Source organism: Pan troglodytes, chromosome 20, assembly GCF_028858775.2.
Source record: "Pan troglodytes isolate AG18354 chromosome 20, NHGRI_mPanTro3-v2.0_pri, whole genome shotgun sequence".
Lineage (NCBI taxonomy): Eukaryota > Metazoa > Chordata > Mammalia > Primates > Hominidae > Pan > Pan troglodytes.
The window spans coordinates 55,048,005-55,065,292 of record NC_072418.2 but is presented as its reverse complement, the minus strand read 5'-3'; the positions used below and the strand labels follow the sequence as shown (position 1 = coordinate 55,065,292).

Sequence of the window (17,288 nt, the reverse complement as noted above, 5' to 3'; positions counted from 1 at the left end):
GACTGAGTGATTCTACCTCTCTGAGTCCCAGCTTCTGCGTCTGTAAAATGGTGTTCACCATCCCTCCCTCGTAGCAACGGTTACAGTGAGGAGCAAATATGACTAGGTGTATAAAGCGCAGAGCATGGTCAACGAGAGCTTTTTTGGGGTCCAGCTTCTCCCCTCAGCACTGTTCCCTCTGCCAGAAATTTATTTTTATCCTTGGAGATTCAGTTTAGCCGCCCCTTCTTGGAAGATTTCTAGGATGTCCGCTACACCTTCTCTGGGCTCAGTCTCTCTCTCCTTCCATGCCACCTTTACCACATCCTTAACATAGGCTATAATCAGCGAGCCCAGGACTGGCTCCTCTCTGTGCCCCAGTTCCTGCCAGAGCTGAGCACAGACAGACAGCAATTCAGGTTTGCTGAAAGAATGAATATGTGAAGGGAAAATCCGTTCTGTCCCTAATGCCCACATCCAAAGGCCTCTCTCTTAAGCTCCATCCTCTCATCCCTGAGGCAGTGGGAACTGCTGATCTCTGCACAGCACAAGCTGCTAATATCCCTGGCATCTATTGGCACTTAAACCTCCTGCATTTAAGTTGGGTGTATGGCAATCCAGCAGCCGACTGCATTTCCCAGACGCCCTTGCAGTTGGCAAGGTCACGTAACCTTGCTCTGGCCAAAGGGGTGTGAGTGTAAGTGGTGGGTTCAACTTCTGCATCACCTCCTTACCACAACCCTCTCATTTAAGGAGTCATTATCATCATCTCCATTTTATGGTAGGTTCAAATCTTGCTTTACTGTTGGCTGCTTATACAGCAGCTCACTTCATCTCTCTGAGCCTTTGTCATCCCCTAAATCACAACAGGGCTGTTCTCATTTCATAGGGTTGTTCAGAGACTAAAGGGAAATAAATGCTTTCATTGAAGAGCTCAGCACAGGGCCCAGTAGGAGGGTTAGTATCTCTGCCTCTTCCTTCAATAAATACATTCTCGCCAATATGACTCCAGCTACACTGTTCTTAGGCTCGTTCCCAGCCTCAGTTTCCCTGGCTCCCTCTGCACACAGTTAAAACCACCCTTCCTGTTTTCTTTGTCTCCTGAAGACCTTATGCGTATCCACGGACTCAATTCTTATTCATCTTTATCTCCAGTCTAGACCTTATAGCCAAGCAATGCTGCTGAAGGCCAAACACCTGGGAGCTGCCAGCACCTTGTCTTTCCACCAATCCACAGAGAACTATCCTTCTTGGAAGGGTTGGCAGCTCCTTCTGAGCCAAGCCTGTCAACCCTCCCAACCTAAGGTCACTCTGATCATCACTAGCTGTCGCCTGGGAGACTGCAACAGCTTCTTACCTGGTTTTCCTGCTTCCACCTTTGCCCCTACACCATCTGATCTCCCAGACCCCAGAGTGACTCTTTCAGGTGTAAAAGAAATCCCGACACTCTTTCATTTCAATCTGCCAATAGTTTCAAAGAAACCTGATCTCACATATTGTGGTCACTGTTCTTCTCCAACCTCATGTCCTAGTCTCACTCTCCCTTAACAATCTTGCTCAACCCATGGCTACCTCACTGCTATTCTTCCAACACACTGAGCATACATCTGCCTCTCCCCACAGCCTGAAATGCTCTTCCCACAGAGTTCCACATGGCTGGTGCCTCCGTTCCACTCAGGACCCTCTGCCATTAAGCTTCCATAAAAACCCAGAGGGTTCAGAGAGCTTCCAGATGGTGAAACACGTGGAGGTTCTTGAGGGTGGTGGGCTCAGGGAGGGCACGGAAGCTCCAGGCCCTTTCCCCCATACCTCATTCTCTGTATCTCTTCATCTGTATCCTTTGCAATATCCTTTATAATAAACCAGTAAACATAAGTGTTTCCCTGAGTTCTATGAGCCTAATCAAACCCAAAGAGGGGGTCGTGGGAACCCCAACTTGAAGCTGATCAATCAGAAGTTCCACAGGACCAGCGACTGGTGGGCGGGGTTGGGGACAGTCCTGGGGACTGAGCTGTCAATCTGTGGGATCTGACACTGTCTCTGGGCAGACGTGTCAGAACTGAATTAGAGGACAACCAGCTGCTGTCCACTGCTTAGTTTGGGGAAAAAAACCCAGACATATGGTCACAGAAGTCATGTTCTGTGTTATGATTGCTGTGGTGTGAAAGTAGAGGAAAGTCACAGAGTTTTCCCTACACACCCCAAGTGTTAGGTACTCCTCTTATTAGACTCCTTTACAGACAAGGGAAATGAGGCTAAGAGAGGTGGAGTGACCTACTCAGGTTTTCCTAGCAAGTCAGTGGCACAGCTGCTTATTGCAAACCCAGGTCCAACATTTTTCCTCTACAACTTCTTCACTACTTTATTATCCTGCCATGCTTCAGCATTCTAAAGCTTTCAACTCTCCCCAACAGTTCACCAATAGAAGCCACCTGGTTTGGGGCCATTTGTTCAGTGTCATACGAACAGACACCTACTCTTCATGTACCATCCAGTCAGACACACCTGCACCCCTCAGTCATTAGCTGTGCCACTGCAGGCGAGTCACTGCACCTCTTTAGGCTCCAATACCCCATCTGTCCAGTGTGGGGAGGGGTAACAATCTCAAGCTCCTTCCTCCCCAGGATCATCACTAGGTCCAAGTAAGATGTTCCCATACACAAGAGTTTAGTGACAAAGCACTCTGAACCTTCAGCTGTGATTTCAGCTGGTAATAAGTATTAAGATATGAAGTAGTAATGGGAATAATGATAACAGAGAATTTACTATTAATTGTGGTCCAGTCTGTGTCAGACAGTGTATTAAGTGCTTTACCTACATCCTCACAAACAGCAGTGCTTAGTAACAGCCTGGCAGCTATCGCTTAGGCGGCACGTACTATACAGTGTTATAAGCACTTTACAGTATCTTATTTAGTCTTCATCTTAGGTTACATAATTATGCCCATTTCATCTGTGAAGAATCTGAAGCAGGCAGATGTAAAATATCTTGCCCAAAGTCACACACCTAGAAAGTGGTAGAACTCGGATTTGAAATCAGTCATTAACCAATGCTGTTAAGTTAAAGGCCAGAATGACTAGATAAATATCCCTTCTCAGTTACCTCCTCACTGCACGACCTTGGGCAAATGAATCACTTCACCTCTCTACACCTTGGTTTCTTCATCTATAACATGGGGACAGTAGTATTACCTGCTTAAGGCACTGCCGTGAGATCAACTGGGTGAAATGATGGTGATGTATGTTTACTGAGTACAGGCAGCTTTCTAAACACTTTATATGAACTCAATCCTCACAAGATACGGTGTAGAACACCACCTGGCATACAGTAAGCATATCATAAGTATTAGCAATTGTTATTAACATTGAATGCTCAGATCAACACTTTGGCACATGGATGATTATCCCAATCTACAGATGAAAAATGTAAGAAACAGGTAAACTAACTTGTCTAAAGTCACCAGCTTCCAACTGTTGGAGCTGCAACTCAAACCTCGTTCTATCTGCTTCTAGATCCCTTTCACCATCTGTCTCCATCATTCCAGACCATTCTTTTAGAGCAAGACTGCACTTCTCTGAATCCCTTTTCCCACTCCATAGTGTCTAACACAGGGCAGACATTCACAAACAATATGTTAAATCCACAAGTCTTCTCTTATATAGTGAAAACCACCTCCCAAGAGTCCCCACATCTGGGCCCCAGGGGTCCCCTTCGTTACCTGTAAGGAAAGGCAGAAGCTCACTTCGGGTCCTTTCAACCCCAAGGGCCAAGGCGATGGTGGACAGCTTCTTGATGCTGTTGAGGCGAAGCTAATGAGAGAACAAGAAGAGGAGGGGAGAGTGTTAGAAACCCCAGACACGCATGAGTTCTGACAGCTCTGAACCCAGTCAGCCCCTGCAAGCCTTGCTTGGTTACATGTGAAGATGCTCAAGAGTAATTTGGCAAACACCCACCAAGAGACTCTGTGACCTCGAGTGAATCATTAAATAACAACAACAGTAGTGGCAGCAGCAACAAATGCAAAAGCATCCCTTGGGTCTTATGGAGGTGACACCTACTCAGTTGCACTTTCCAGGACCACTCTGTTGAAAACTGTACTCCCTCTCCTCCCTCTCTCTTCATCACTTTCTCCTGTACATAGTATCATGTAACATGCCAATGCACTGTACTTTAACAGCAGCAGCCACGTTTATAACACGCTTCCTCTGTGCCCGGTCCTCGGCTAAACACATCCACACACCTGCACCCATGTCACTAGCTGGAGTCCCATTTTACAGACAGGGAAACAGGCTCGGGGAACAAAAGCCCCCCTCAGGGTCAGATAGCTAAGATCGCATGGAGCAGGATTTAAAGCCAGGATTGCTGGCTAAGTGACTGTAAAAGAACAAACAACACTCCAGCCTGGGCAACAGAGTGAGACTCTTCGTCTCAAAGAAAAAAAAAAATTATTGTAATAAAATGACTACAAAAACAAGAGTAGCATTAGCAGTAGTAATAATACCACCAGTATTATTACTGAATAGCAGCCTCAAAAAGTTATATCCCAGTGACGTGCACGTCAAAACAGTCTTTGCAGACGTAGTTAAGTGTGTCCAGATAATATCATCCTAAACGGAGGGTTAGCCTTGAATCCAGTGACAGTGTCCTTCTAAGAGACAGAAAGGAAGACAGATACAGAGGGGAAGGCACGCATGTGAAGATGGGTGGAGAGACCAGGAGATGCATCCACAAGCCAAGGAACACAAGGAATTGCTGGAGCCACCAGAAGTCCTAACTTCCAGAGAGGCATGGAATGGGTATCCCTCAGAGCCTCCAAAAGGAACCAACCCTGCGGAGACCTTGATTTCAGACTTCCGGCCTCCAGAACTGTGAGAGAATAAATTCGTTGTGTTAAGCTACCCAGTTCATGGTGATTTGCTGTGGCAGTCCTAGGGAACTATTATATTTGGCTAACACACATAATAGATCTCACAACAAGCATTTACATGTTGGGACCTCATTTGATCCTCCAGATCCTAAAAGAAAAGCATGGCTAATATCCTTTTTTCACCACTTTGGAAAGTGAGGATCAGAGAGGTAAAGACACCTACCAAAGCAAGCACCGAGGGAGTGTGGGATCCAAAGCCAGCTGCTCTGATGGCAGGACAGACTGTGAAACTCTCCCCTCATTTCTTCATCACCACGAGGCCTCTCCCATTATTAATAGCTCCCAGCACTGTCACAAGAATGGAATGAGCTCATGAGTGTGAGAGTGGGAGGAAATGCTTTCATGAGGGGGAGAGTGACTAATGGTCCCACAGGGGACCTTTCTTCCTGGATAGAGGCAGAACAGGTAGGGACAGGGCGAGGTTGAGGAACAGGAGCTCCCTTAGCCTGTTCTGTTCTGAGGCCCTACATAACTGAGACGAGGTCTACAAGTGACTAAGGTCTTGCGTGAGTTGGGTTCTCCGGTCCAGGAGTTGAAGAGTATCTCTGGGATCACAGACGATGAGCATCTGATGAAGTGTTGTGATGGTCTCTCCTCAGAAAAATGCACACAGTAAATCTTTCATACAGGTAGTCCAAAAACTCACCATTCTGGCATTAAACAGACCTCAGGATAAAGTACTACAAAACCTGCAACTGATTTTCAGCTAAAAAATAAAACGTATATAGAGACAGACCTATAGAAAGATAAAAAACTAATATAGCGAACACTAACAATCACTGACCTGGGGTGTAAGTATAGAGACGCTCACTGCACTACGCTAGAAGTCAGCAAAACTTATTCTATACATTGCCAGACAGTAATTATTTTCAGCTTTGCAAACCTAACTACTGAACTCTGCCTGCGTGGCACTGAAAACAACCATAGAACCAGAACTAGAGAAGCAAACAGGCATAGCTGTGTTCCAATAACTTTACTTGCAAAAGCAGACAGTGGGCTGAATTGGGCCCATGGACTGTAGTCTGCTGACCCTTGTATTAGTCTTCCAAAGTTATGCATGTCTGAAACTTTCAGAATAAAATACTGTGGGGAGGCCGGGCGCAGTGGCTTATGCCTGTAATCCCAGCACTTTGGGAGGCTGAGGCAGGCGGATCATGAGGTTAGGAGATCGAGACCATCCTGGCTAACACAGTGAAACCCCGTCTCTACCATAAATACAAACAGAAATTAGCCGGGCGTGGTGGCGGGCGCCTGTAGTCCCAGCTACTCGGGAGGCTGAGGCAGGAGAATGGCGTGAACCTGGGAGGCGGAGCTTGCAGTGAGCCGAGATCGTGCCACTGCACTCCAGCCTGGGTGACAGAGTGAGACTCTGTCTCAAATAAATAAATAAATAAAATAAAATAAAATAAAATACCGTGGGGAGTATTGACCTAGTTGCCTATTTCTTTCCTCTTTGTTTTCTCCAAGTTGATCTGTGTGTTCTTCTCTCAGCCTGAGCTATGGGGAAATATACACATGGGCTAGGGCCATACTAGGTGACCAACAGCCCTGAGGACAATCAGATGGTACAGGGAATAATCACAATTAATAATCATAATCGTAAATGCCAGAACAATAGCAACAAACATTTATTGTTTGCTACATGCTTGGCAGCATTCCAAGTGATTGACATGGATGATTAACACACTGAATCCTCGTAACTGCTCTGAGGTGCGTATTGTTAGCAGCATCCCCACTTCACTGATGCACAGAGGCGAGTGAGGACACTGATGCACAGAGGTGAGGCTGTCACTTACTGGAAAGCAATGAAGCCAGGCAGCCTGACTCAATTTCAATATCATACTGTCATTTAGGCAAAAATGTTTGTATCATGAAGCTTCCATAAAAACCAAAGAGGAAAGGATTCAGAGAGCTTCCTGATAGCAGAACATGCAGATTCTTGGAGGGTGGCATCCCTCCAAGGCACGAAAGCCAGGGATGGCACGAAAGCTCCCCGCCCCTTCCCCCATAGCTCACCCTATGCACCTCTTCATCTGTATCCTTTGGAATATCCTTTATAATAAACCGGTAAACCTAAGTGTTTCCTGGAGTTCTGTGAGCCACTCCAGCAAATTAATCAAACCCAAAGAGGGGGTCGTGGGAACCCCAACTTGAAGCTGGGGATGCCCAAGAGGTGGGCCCATGACAATCAGGCTGCTTTCCCATCCAGAGAGCTCCCTTCCTTCCACTGCTGTTCTTTGGGATTCTGCTTTTGGTTTCATTAAAAGTGTTTCTTCAGGCAGACAGCATCATCAATGCTTGAGAAAGATGGCCTAGTGTGGTACTACAGAGCTGCATTGTCCAGGTTCAAGGCTAAACTGCTTACATATTAGCTGTGGAATCTTGGGCAATCCTTGTACCTTTCTGAGCCTCAATTTTCTCATCTGTGAAGTGGGGATGATGAGAATACCTACCCTCAGAGGGTTGTCTTGAGTACAAAATGACATTCTACAGGGACACCCTAGCACTAGGGGAAGATTAATAATGGCAGCCGTGGCAACCACGCCTCACTGACAGCATCCTGATTTTGTTCAGATTATTAAGAAGGACATCGTGGCAGCTGGTCCACTGATGTTTCTTTTCCCTTTTTTCACCATGACAGAATAATAACAGTAAATATTTCCTTAGTCTCTACTATGCCCCAGGCTTTAATGTTTTAATTCATTTGACCCTCACAATCCCATGAGGGAAATACAGAATCCCCCATCTTGTGGCAGAGAACACAAAGGCACAGGGAGGTTAACTGCATACAGCTTACTGGTAGCAAAGCCAGGATTTGAATCCCAGCCACCAGGTTCTTAACCAGTACTATGGATTCATATTTGCTCTGTTTTTTCTTTTTTGTTGTTCTTGTTGTTGTTTTGAGACAGGGTCTCGCTCTGTTACCCAGGCTGGAGTGCAGTGGCACAATCGTAGCTCACTGTAGCCTTGACCTCCCGGGCTCAAGTGAATCTCCCGCCTCAGCTACCCAAGTAGACGGGTCTACAGGCAGGTGTCACCAAGCCCAGCTAGTTTTTTAACTTTTTGTAGGGATGAGGCCTCACTATGTTGCCCAAGCTGCCCTCAAACTCCTGAGCTCAAGCGATCCTCCCACCTCGACCTCCCAAAATGCTAGGATTACAGGCATGAGCCACTGCACCCGGCTTTTTTTGGTTTTTCTCTTGCAGAGGGGTGGGGTGGTGCCATGAATCCCCCCAGTAGGTCTAATAATGAACGCAATTTTGAAAGAGGTGAACATAAACAACACTAGAAGATATGTATAATAGCAGAAATGACATGCGAACACAATTCCTGATTTCCACTGGTAACAGTCACAGGTTTTGCTAACGCTACCTATGATATACTATAGTGATATTATAATCTATAACAGAAGGGAAGTTAAATGTAAGTTAGAGGTTAATGAAAATAAAGATGTTATTTTTGCCATCCAAATTCATGGACCTGCCTGGGAATTGCAGATGATCCCCAAGTTAAGAGCTCCTGCATGGGGCTATACTGCTGTTCATAATCCTTGGTTTTCAGCTGTACACATGACCCCTGGAAAAGACATTTCTGAATTGCCTTTGCATCTGAATGTGACTATAAGACTAACATCTGGCCGATAAAATCCAAGTGGAAATGTTTTGTGCAACTTATAGGGATGGGGGTCACACTTATCTTCCCTCCTTCCTGTCTGGAATGGAGCTATAATGGTTGGTGCTTCGGCAGCCAACTTGGGGACCTGAGGTAACCTGGGGGACACGGAGGGTAGAATGGAGGATACAACCAGCACATAATGGTAAGAGCCTGGGACCCTGACACCATGAAGTGCCACAGCAGCCTGGATTGCCACCAGACATTTTGGTCATCAGTCAGATATAAACTTCAAGCTCATTTAAGCCCCTGTTATTTAGAGTTTTTCTACTACTTACAGCCAAACTTAACTTCAACTAACTCTGCATATGACCCAGTTCTTGGCAAAGAGATATACAAGCAAGTCTGCTGAGGAGATTCAGGAGAGATTTTCCTCCTTCATAAAAGGGAGGAGGGAAAGAACCGCTGTGTCCTAGGCTGGCCTCTGCTAAACTGCACTAAAAAGTGCAGTTCCACTAGGACAGCAGATGCTGCCGGAATCTTATAACCAAAATAGGCCGGTCAAAAAAACCGCATTTCTGTGATATCTTTGAGCTGACCCAATTCTGTGATAGCTTTGAGCTGCTGAACTTGCTATATGAGAAATAAAGAGAACTCTTACTTGTTTAAACAACTCTAGGTTGGGGTCTCCGTCACATTCCTGATAGAAAATCTATTAATATCATTTCAGAAACCTTGACTGGCCATTGATCATGTCATATCCTGAGAATTCCCTGTGCGCTGACTATCTCCCAAGTGTGTCCCCACCAAGCACCTGCTACAATTGTGATACTGTGAGATACAGATTTGGGCTTCATCCCCATTTCCTTGCGTACAACTCCTCAAATCTTTGGAATCTCCAAGGCGCTTTTTGTATGCTAATGTTGACTGATACCTTCAGGATGGGGTCCATGGTCACTGGAAAGATAGTCATGGAAAACACAGGGGCATGATTAGAGGGTTGGGATTTTCAGCCCCACCCCACAACCTCCAGGGATCGGAGAGGGGCTGAAGGTCAAGGTGATCACCAGGTTTAATCAATCCTGCCTACCTAACAATGCCTTCATAAAAACCCTAAAGGACAGGGCCTGGGAACTTCAACATAGCCGAACACACAGAGGTTCCTGGAGGGTGGTGCACCCAAGAAGGGCATGGAAGCTCCACACCCCTTCCCCCATAGCTCACCCTATGCCTCTCTTCATCTGTATTCTTTATACTATCCTTTATAATGAACTGATAAACTTACATGTTTCCCTGAGTTCTGAGAGCTGCTCTAGCATATTAATCAAACCCAAAGGCAGGGTGGTCATGGGAACTCCAACTTGAAGCAGGTAGATCAGAAGTTCTGACGACCCAGAATGGCAACTGAAGGCGAGGGCCAAGGGGCAGTTTTGAGGCCTGAGCCCTCAACCTGTTGGATCCAACACGGTCTCCAGGTCGTGTCTGAACTGAATTGGAGGACATCCAGTTGGCGTGTGCTGCAGAACTGAATGCTTGCTTAGTGGTGGTGAAGAATCCCTCCCCACCCCAACACACATTTAGTCACGGAAGTCTTCTTCTGTGTTGTTGACTGTTGTGTTAAGTGAGAGAATAGGAATTGGGATTTTCCAAAGAGTCCACCCATATGGTTCCATGACAGCACTTACCACCCTAGACTGGGACTCTCTGTGTCCCAGCAGGCCTCGGCACAGAGCCTGCTCTGCGGTGAGTTAATAAATAAAATCCGCCTTCCCACTATATGCACCTGTGGAAAGGGGACCCACTTTTGAAGATCCACCCTGCATTCAACCCATGGAGCCTTCCATAATATGAATGTATATGGTATAATCCCACATGTAGTATGTTTTCCCTGCACATTCAGAATAAAAGCTAAGGCCTTACTCTGGCCTACAAGGCCCAACACAATCTGACCCTAGTCTACTGATCCATTCTCACTGGGCCTGGCTTGTCACAACTGCTTCCTTGATAGTAACCAAAAAAACAAACAGCCCAGTGTATTCCCAACCCAGGCCTTAGCACTTGCTGACGGTCCCACACGGTTCCCCAGATGCCCCATTTCCTCAGGTCTGCTCAATCCCCACCATATGACTACTGCAGAGCAATGAACAAGCCAATTTCACTGCATCTTCACAACCAGGCACACGCTGATTCTTCATCATTATCCCCATTTTGCAGATGAGGAATCTGGGTCCAAAGAGGGGAAAGTACTGCTCCAGGGGCACACAGAGAGCACAACTGGCAGAGCAGGGGTTCAAACCTCAGTCATCCTCAACTCTTCCCTCTACATTACCCACCAGCAAATCCCATCAGCCCCCCTCAACATGTCCTGACTGTAACCGTACTTCCCCCCTGCATGCTAACACTGGTCCTGGGTGCTTTGTAATGGCACCTCAACAGGGCCCAACCCCTATGACAGCCAGAGGAAGGATCCTTTAAAATTATACCAGAGCCGATAATTACTACTCAAAGCCTTGCAATTCCTCCTCCTCCCTCCCATCTTCAAGGCCTTCACCTTGGCCCACAGGCCTCACTTGATCTAGTCCTGGTCTAGTCCTCACCTCCCACCACTTTGCCATTCTCTCTGCCTCAGTCACACTGGCCTTTTTGCTGTGCTTTGAACGCATCAAGCATCCTCCCACTCCTGGCCTTTGTACCAACTATTCCCTCTGCCCAGACTGCTCTTCCACAACCTGTTCATTTCATTCAAATCCTTGTTCAACATCACTTCCTCAGAGCAGCTTTCTCTAACCTCCCTATCTAACAAAGCAGCCCCAGGTGCTTGCTCTATTCCCTGTACCTGTCTTATTTTGTTCTTTTTTTTTTTTTTTTTTGGAGACAGGGTCTTGCTGTCGCCCAGGCTCTCACCGCAGCCTCGATCTCCCTGGTTCAAGCAATCCTCCGACCTCAGTCTCCTGAGCAGCTGGGACCACAGGCCTGTGTCATCACACCAGCTAATTTTTTTTTTTTTTTTGGTAGAGACAGGGTCTCACTTTGTTGCCCAGGCTGGTCTTAAACTCCTGGGCTCAAGCGATCCTTTCACCTTGGCCTTCCAAAGTGCTAGAATTGGCCAGGGGCGGTGGCTCATGCCTGTAATCCCAGGACTTTGGGAGGCAGAGGCGGGCAGGGAGTTTGAGACCAGCCTGGCCAACATGGTGAAACCCACTCTCTACTAAAAATACAAAAATTAGCTGGATGTGGTGGTGGGCGCCTGTAATCCTAGCCACTCAGGAGGCTGAGGCAGGAGAATCACTTGAACCCGGGAGGCGGAGGTTGCAATGAGCAGAGACGGCCTGGACGACAGAGTGAGACTCTGTCTCAAAAAAAAAAAATAAAATAAAATAAAACCAAAGTGTTAGAATTAGGCTTGAGCCACCATGTCCAGCAATTTTTCTTCTTAGCAATTACTGCCACTGACATCCCACTACAGATCTACTATCTGTCTCCCAAACCATAATGTAAACCCCACAAGGGCAGCTTTGCTGTTTTGTTCCCTACTGTATGTCTAGTATCTAAAACAGAGTCTGGCACACAGGAGGTGCTGATAAATATTTGCTGAACAAATAAATCAAGACTACAGGATTTCATATCCCATGTTCCTTCTAGTATCCTGAACTGTCTCAGACACAATTAAAATATCTGGCATATGAATATAATCAGCAACCGTGTGTCCCACCCCAGATTCTATTCCACCCTTAGGTCCTACTTCCTTTCCTGGCTCCTTCACTTCTCAGCTGCACAGCTTTGGCCATGTTATTTATGGTGCTTCAGTTTCCTCATCTGGAAAATGTGGACAAGGACAGGACCTACTTCAAAGAGTGATTGTGAGAATTCAGTAAGATCGTCAGTGATATTCCTCTGTACTGTACCTAGCATAGAGCAAGCACCCAATAATTTGTTACGCAGATGGTTTAAGTCAGAGGTCAGCAATTTTTTCCCTGCAAAGGGTTAGACAGCAAATATTTGAAGCTTTGAGGCCATCTCTGTTACAACCATGCAACTCTGGGCTGTAGCACAAAAGCAGCCATAGGAGCTTCCAGACAGATGAACACCTCGCGGTTCCTGGAGGGTGGAATGCCTAGGGAGGGCATAGAAGCTCCACACAACTTCCCCCACACCTCACCCTGCATGTGTCTTCATCTGTATCCTTTGCAATATTCTTTAGAACAAACCGGTAAGCTGCCTAGCTCTGATCCTGGCACAAAGACATCTCCCTACAAATGTCTGCTGGTTAGTGATGGATGGATGAAAAGATGGGAGGATAGACAGCTGAAGGAAGTGATCCTGGAGTTAAAGAAAACAAAAAACTGGCCGGGCACAGTGGCTCACGCCTGTGATTCCAGCACTTTCGGAGGCCGAGGCAGGAGGATCACCTGACATCAGGAGTCTGAGACCAGCCTGGCCAACACGGGGAAACCCAGTCTCTTCTAAAAACACACACACACAAATCAGCCGGGCGTGGTGGCCTGCGTCTGTAGTCCCAGCTACTCAAGAGGCTGAGGCGGGAGAATTGCTTGAACCCGGGAGGTGGAGGTTGCAGTGAGCACAGATCGCGTCAGTGCACTCCAGCCTGGGCAACAGAGCAACAAGACTCCGTCTCAAAAAAAGAAGAAAAAAAAAAAAAAGGCCATTACATATCTGTTCCCTCTTCCTGGGAGGCTCTCCCCCACCTTCTTTCAATCTCTTCTCAAACTCTGCATCCTCAGAGGGGCCTTGCCTGATTGGCCTTCTTAAAATGGATCTGCCCCACCCCACTTTGTACTTGCTGTGCCCTCTGCTTTCAGGCGTGTTCTCAAACAGGATCTCAACAAGGCCTCCCCTGACCACACTTTAAAACTGCGTGCCCTATATATACCCCATCTCTCTTATTTTTATTTGTCTCCCTAATGCTTATCCCCAGTATACTCTGTTTATTGTCTGTCTCTCCTCACTACAAAATAAACTCCCCAAGGCCTAGAGTTTTTGTCTGTCTTGTTCCTGCTATATACCAGTGCTTAGAACAGTGCCCTGCACAGAATAGAGGCCCAATTCAATATGGATTCGCTACCACTACATCCTATTTGTTTCCTTCCCATCACTTTTCAAACACTCATCTATTCAGCTCTGCTGACCTGTTTCACACCTGGATCCTGTATAGCAACTGGTGTCTCCACTATATCCCCAGCATCATATCTCATACATGGCATATGTTTACTGAACAAAAGAATTCATACAACCGCCCTATGAACTAGGTAATTAACCCCATTAAAGAGAAGAGTAAACAGGCCTAGAGAGATTAACTAACTTGCCCTTGTCAATCAGTAACAAGTGGAAGGGCCGGGAATACAATCACAACCTGTATGCCACCAGAAACAGTGATATACCAGGAACCCAGCAGGCGAGACCCACGTTTGGCAGGTTACCCAGTGCACCTTGTCCAATTTTATAAATGGGAAAACAGACCTAAAGGGAGGATGGGACCTCTTTAATCACCACTCCCAATAATTACAGCTAATATTTATCGAGCCCTTACAACAGGCCTGACACCATTCTACTTTTTATTTGTGTCATAATTCGTTCAGTCCCTCACAAGTCCCTCCAGCAAGACCAGGACTACAATTAGCCCATATTTTATGGAACACAGAGATCCAAAGCGCTGAAGTAATTTGCACAAGGTCACACAGCAGGTGGGAGGTGGACTTGCAGTTCTAACTGTTCTCAATCCCACACCAGCCCGGCTCAGAGCCTTGGGTCGCCTCATCCCATAACCAGGAATGTTCATCCGGGCTGGGCGCGGTGGCTCACGCCTGTAATTCCAACACTTTGAGAGGCCGAGGCGGGTGGATCGCTTGAGGTCAAGAGTTCCCGACCAAGCCTGGCCAACATGGTGAAACCCCGTCTCTGCTAAAAATACAAAAATTAGTTGGGCGTGGTGGCTCGCGCCGGTAATCGCAGCTACTTAGGGGGCTGAGGCGCGAGGATGGTTTGAACCCGGTATGCAGAGGTTGCACTGAGCCGAGATCGCGCCACTGCTCCCCAGCCCCAGCCTGGGCGACACAGAGACTGTCTCAAAAAAAAAAGAAATAAATAAATGTTCATCTGCTTAGCAAATCCTTCACCCCCTATCCTCGTCAATGGGAGGATCCGGGGAGGTGGGGAGGCGGGTTTCTACAACCTAATTCACTCCTAAACTTGGCTAGTCCCCACCTTTGGTGGGGGGGTGTTTTTGCGTCCCCGTCCTCTTAGGACACCTAAACCAAAATGAGAGGCGGAGGAAGAGCAGGAATTGGGATGGCAGGCCTTCGCCTCTCGGTCCCCACTTGGCCCAGCAGTCGAAACCCAGAAAAGAAAAAAACCTTCCCAGGTCCCGACCCACCAGGCGGCCCTCCCGTACTTGGAGCAAGTCATGCGCGCCCCACATCCCCAAGAGGCCATTCAGAGGCCGCTGCCAATCACGGAGTCCTCCTCTCTCCCAGACCCAGTCCGCCGACCCCAGCCCTGGCCACAACCTCCCAGGACCGCGGACCGCCGCGCGCACAGGGCAGGCCCGGGACCCTCGAGGCTAGCGCTGGCCCCCGCCCTCCACTGGGCCGACACCCAATCGGGAGCGCCGTCTCAATGAGTCCGGGCACCCGGGGAGATAAGAGACGCACGCTGATTGGCCGTCGCCCCCTTCCGCCACTCCCAGCGAATGCTGAGTCTTCCCCGCGAGGGCCGCCCGTGCCCCCAGGTACCCCTCCGCGTCTTCCCCAAGTCCCCCGTAGCCTCCGGACCTGAACGTCCTCATTGCGGAGTTCGTCTATGAGCACCGCGATGGGGTACAGCGAGTCGTCGCCGTCGGCCGCCGCCATCTTGGCTCCGTCCCGTTCCTGTCAGACTGCGGCCAGCGCTGTGCTGAAACGTGGGGGGGGGCAATGCTGGGAGGAGAAGGAAGGGCGGGCGTGGGGGCGCCCGAGCCAGTTTACAGGGGCTGCTCCACGGCCATTGGCCGCGCTACGCCGGGCTAAGCTCGCGTTTCTTTGGTCCGGACTTGTGAAGTCCCGCCCACTTCCCATTTGCCATTGGTCGAGTGAACAAGATTTGACTAGTTTGAGCCTAGGAGAGGGGGAAGAAAGCGGAAGTTAGCCGTGTCCTAGCGACCAAGATTGTACCCGCCCTGGTCGCTGCTAACAACGACCGAGACGAGCAGTAGTTTCTACCCAATGAGGGGCGACATGGGGAGGAGGCTAAGCCTGCCCTTTCGTGAGTCCCCGGGAAGGCTTCTGCGCGTGCGTCGGTGGTAATACGTGACGTCATGTGGGGAGCTGGAGGGTGTGCAGGTTTTGGGTTACCAGGCCGTGGTTCCGCTGGCTGGCTGGCTGGCTCTCCGCGCCTTTGCGCGGCAGGAGGAGGGAGTGAGACTTTGATTTGTGCTTGATTTATGCCAAGGCCCTTCTCTCTTTTTTCTTTTTCTTTCTTTTTTCTTTCTTTTTTTTTTTTACTTTTTTAAAGACAGGGTCTCGCTCTGTTGCCCAGACTGTAGTGCAGTGGCAGGATCTTGGCTCACTGCCGCCTGGACCTCCCCGAGCTCAAATGATCCTCTCGCCTCAGCCTGCAGAAATAGCTGGGACTATCGGCGCGCGCCGCTAGGCCCGGCCAATTTTTAAAAAAATGTTTGTGGAGACCGAGTCTCACTGTGTTGAGCTCAGTTGCCTTGCTGTTTGGATGAAACCCAAGCCCCTCGGGCTGGTATTCAATACCCTGTCTAGGCGCGTCTCCCGTCTGTTTTTTACCTTTTATCTGATGTCCTGGAGAATTACAGCTGCCTGAGCACTGCTTGCGTTTTCATGCCAGCAAGCCTCCTTGCCCAAGCTGTGCGTTCTGCTCGGGGTGCCTTTCATATTCACTTCTGAGATCTCTGCATAAATGCCTCCCCTTTACTCCCTTTCCTCTCTGTCTTCAGGCTCTGTTCTCTAGGCTTCCAGAGCCACAGAACCCCTCTCTCTGTCTCTCCAGTCCCATCTATCTCTCTGTCTCTCCAATCCCACCTCTCTCTCTCTCTCTCTCTCTCTCTCTCTCTCTCTCTCTCTCTCTCTCCAATCCAATCTCTCTCTCTGTCTCTCAATCCCAGAGCCTGGGCTGTGACTATGTATTCGAATCTGTTTCCTCCATAGAGTGGGAGCAGGATTGGTTCTGACTAATCTCTGTTTTTAACCTCTTCAACACAGCCCCACCCCGCACCGCAATCTTAGGACTACTCTAACTGAGGGAGTTGAATGGGGATGGGAAGGCCTGGGATGCTCTTTCCTCCTTTATTCTGCTACTTGAAGGGCTGGGCTGAGCTAGCACTCTGACAGGTCTGAATACCCACAGCATCTATTTCTTTTTTCTTCTTTTTCTTTTTCTTTTCTTTTTTTTTTTCTTTTTTTTTTTTTTTTTTTTTGAGACGGAGTCTCGCTCTGTTGCCCAGGCTAGAATGCAGGGGCCCGATCTCGGCATACTACAGCCTCTGTCTCCCGGGTTCAAACAATTATCCTGCCTCAGCCTCCAGAGTACCTGGGATTACAGGCGCCTACCACAACGCCCGGTTAATTTTTGTATTTTTAGTAGAGACGGGGTTTCACCACTTTGGGCCAGGCTGGTCTCAAACTCCTGACCTCAGGGTGATCTGCCTGCCTTGGCTTCCCAAAGTGCTGGGATTACAGGTGTGAGCCACCGCGCCCGGCCTTTTTTTGAGACGGAGTTTCGCTCTTGTTGCCCCGGCTGAAGTGCAGTG

The 17,288-nt window shown here is 48.2% G+C and overlaps 1 protein-coding gene across 1 annotated transcript in view; it reads right to left on the bottom strand.

Annotated features, from left to right (window-relative positions):
* The window catches only part of PPP2R1A (protein phosphatase 2 scaffold subunit Aalpha), a 36,438-nt gene extending 20,633 nt beyond the window's left edge, over positions 1-15,805 (bottom strand). The window contains exons 1-2 of the mRNA XM_024351951.3: positions 15,307-15,805; positions 3,698-3,788 (exon numbers count right to left, since the gene is read on the bottom strand). Of these exons, the coding sequence (XP_024207719.1) occupies positions 3,698-3,788; positions 15,307-15,384 (169 nt within the window). The 5' untranslated portion in view covers positions 15,385-15,805. The remainder of the gene's footprint in view (positions 1-3,697; positions 3,789-15,306) is intronic.
* Positions 15,806-17,288: the final 1,483 nt, after the last annotated feature.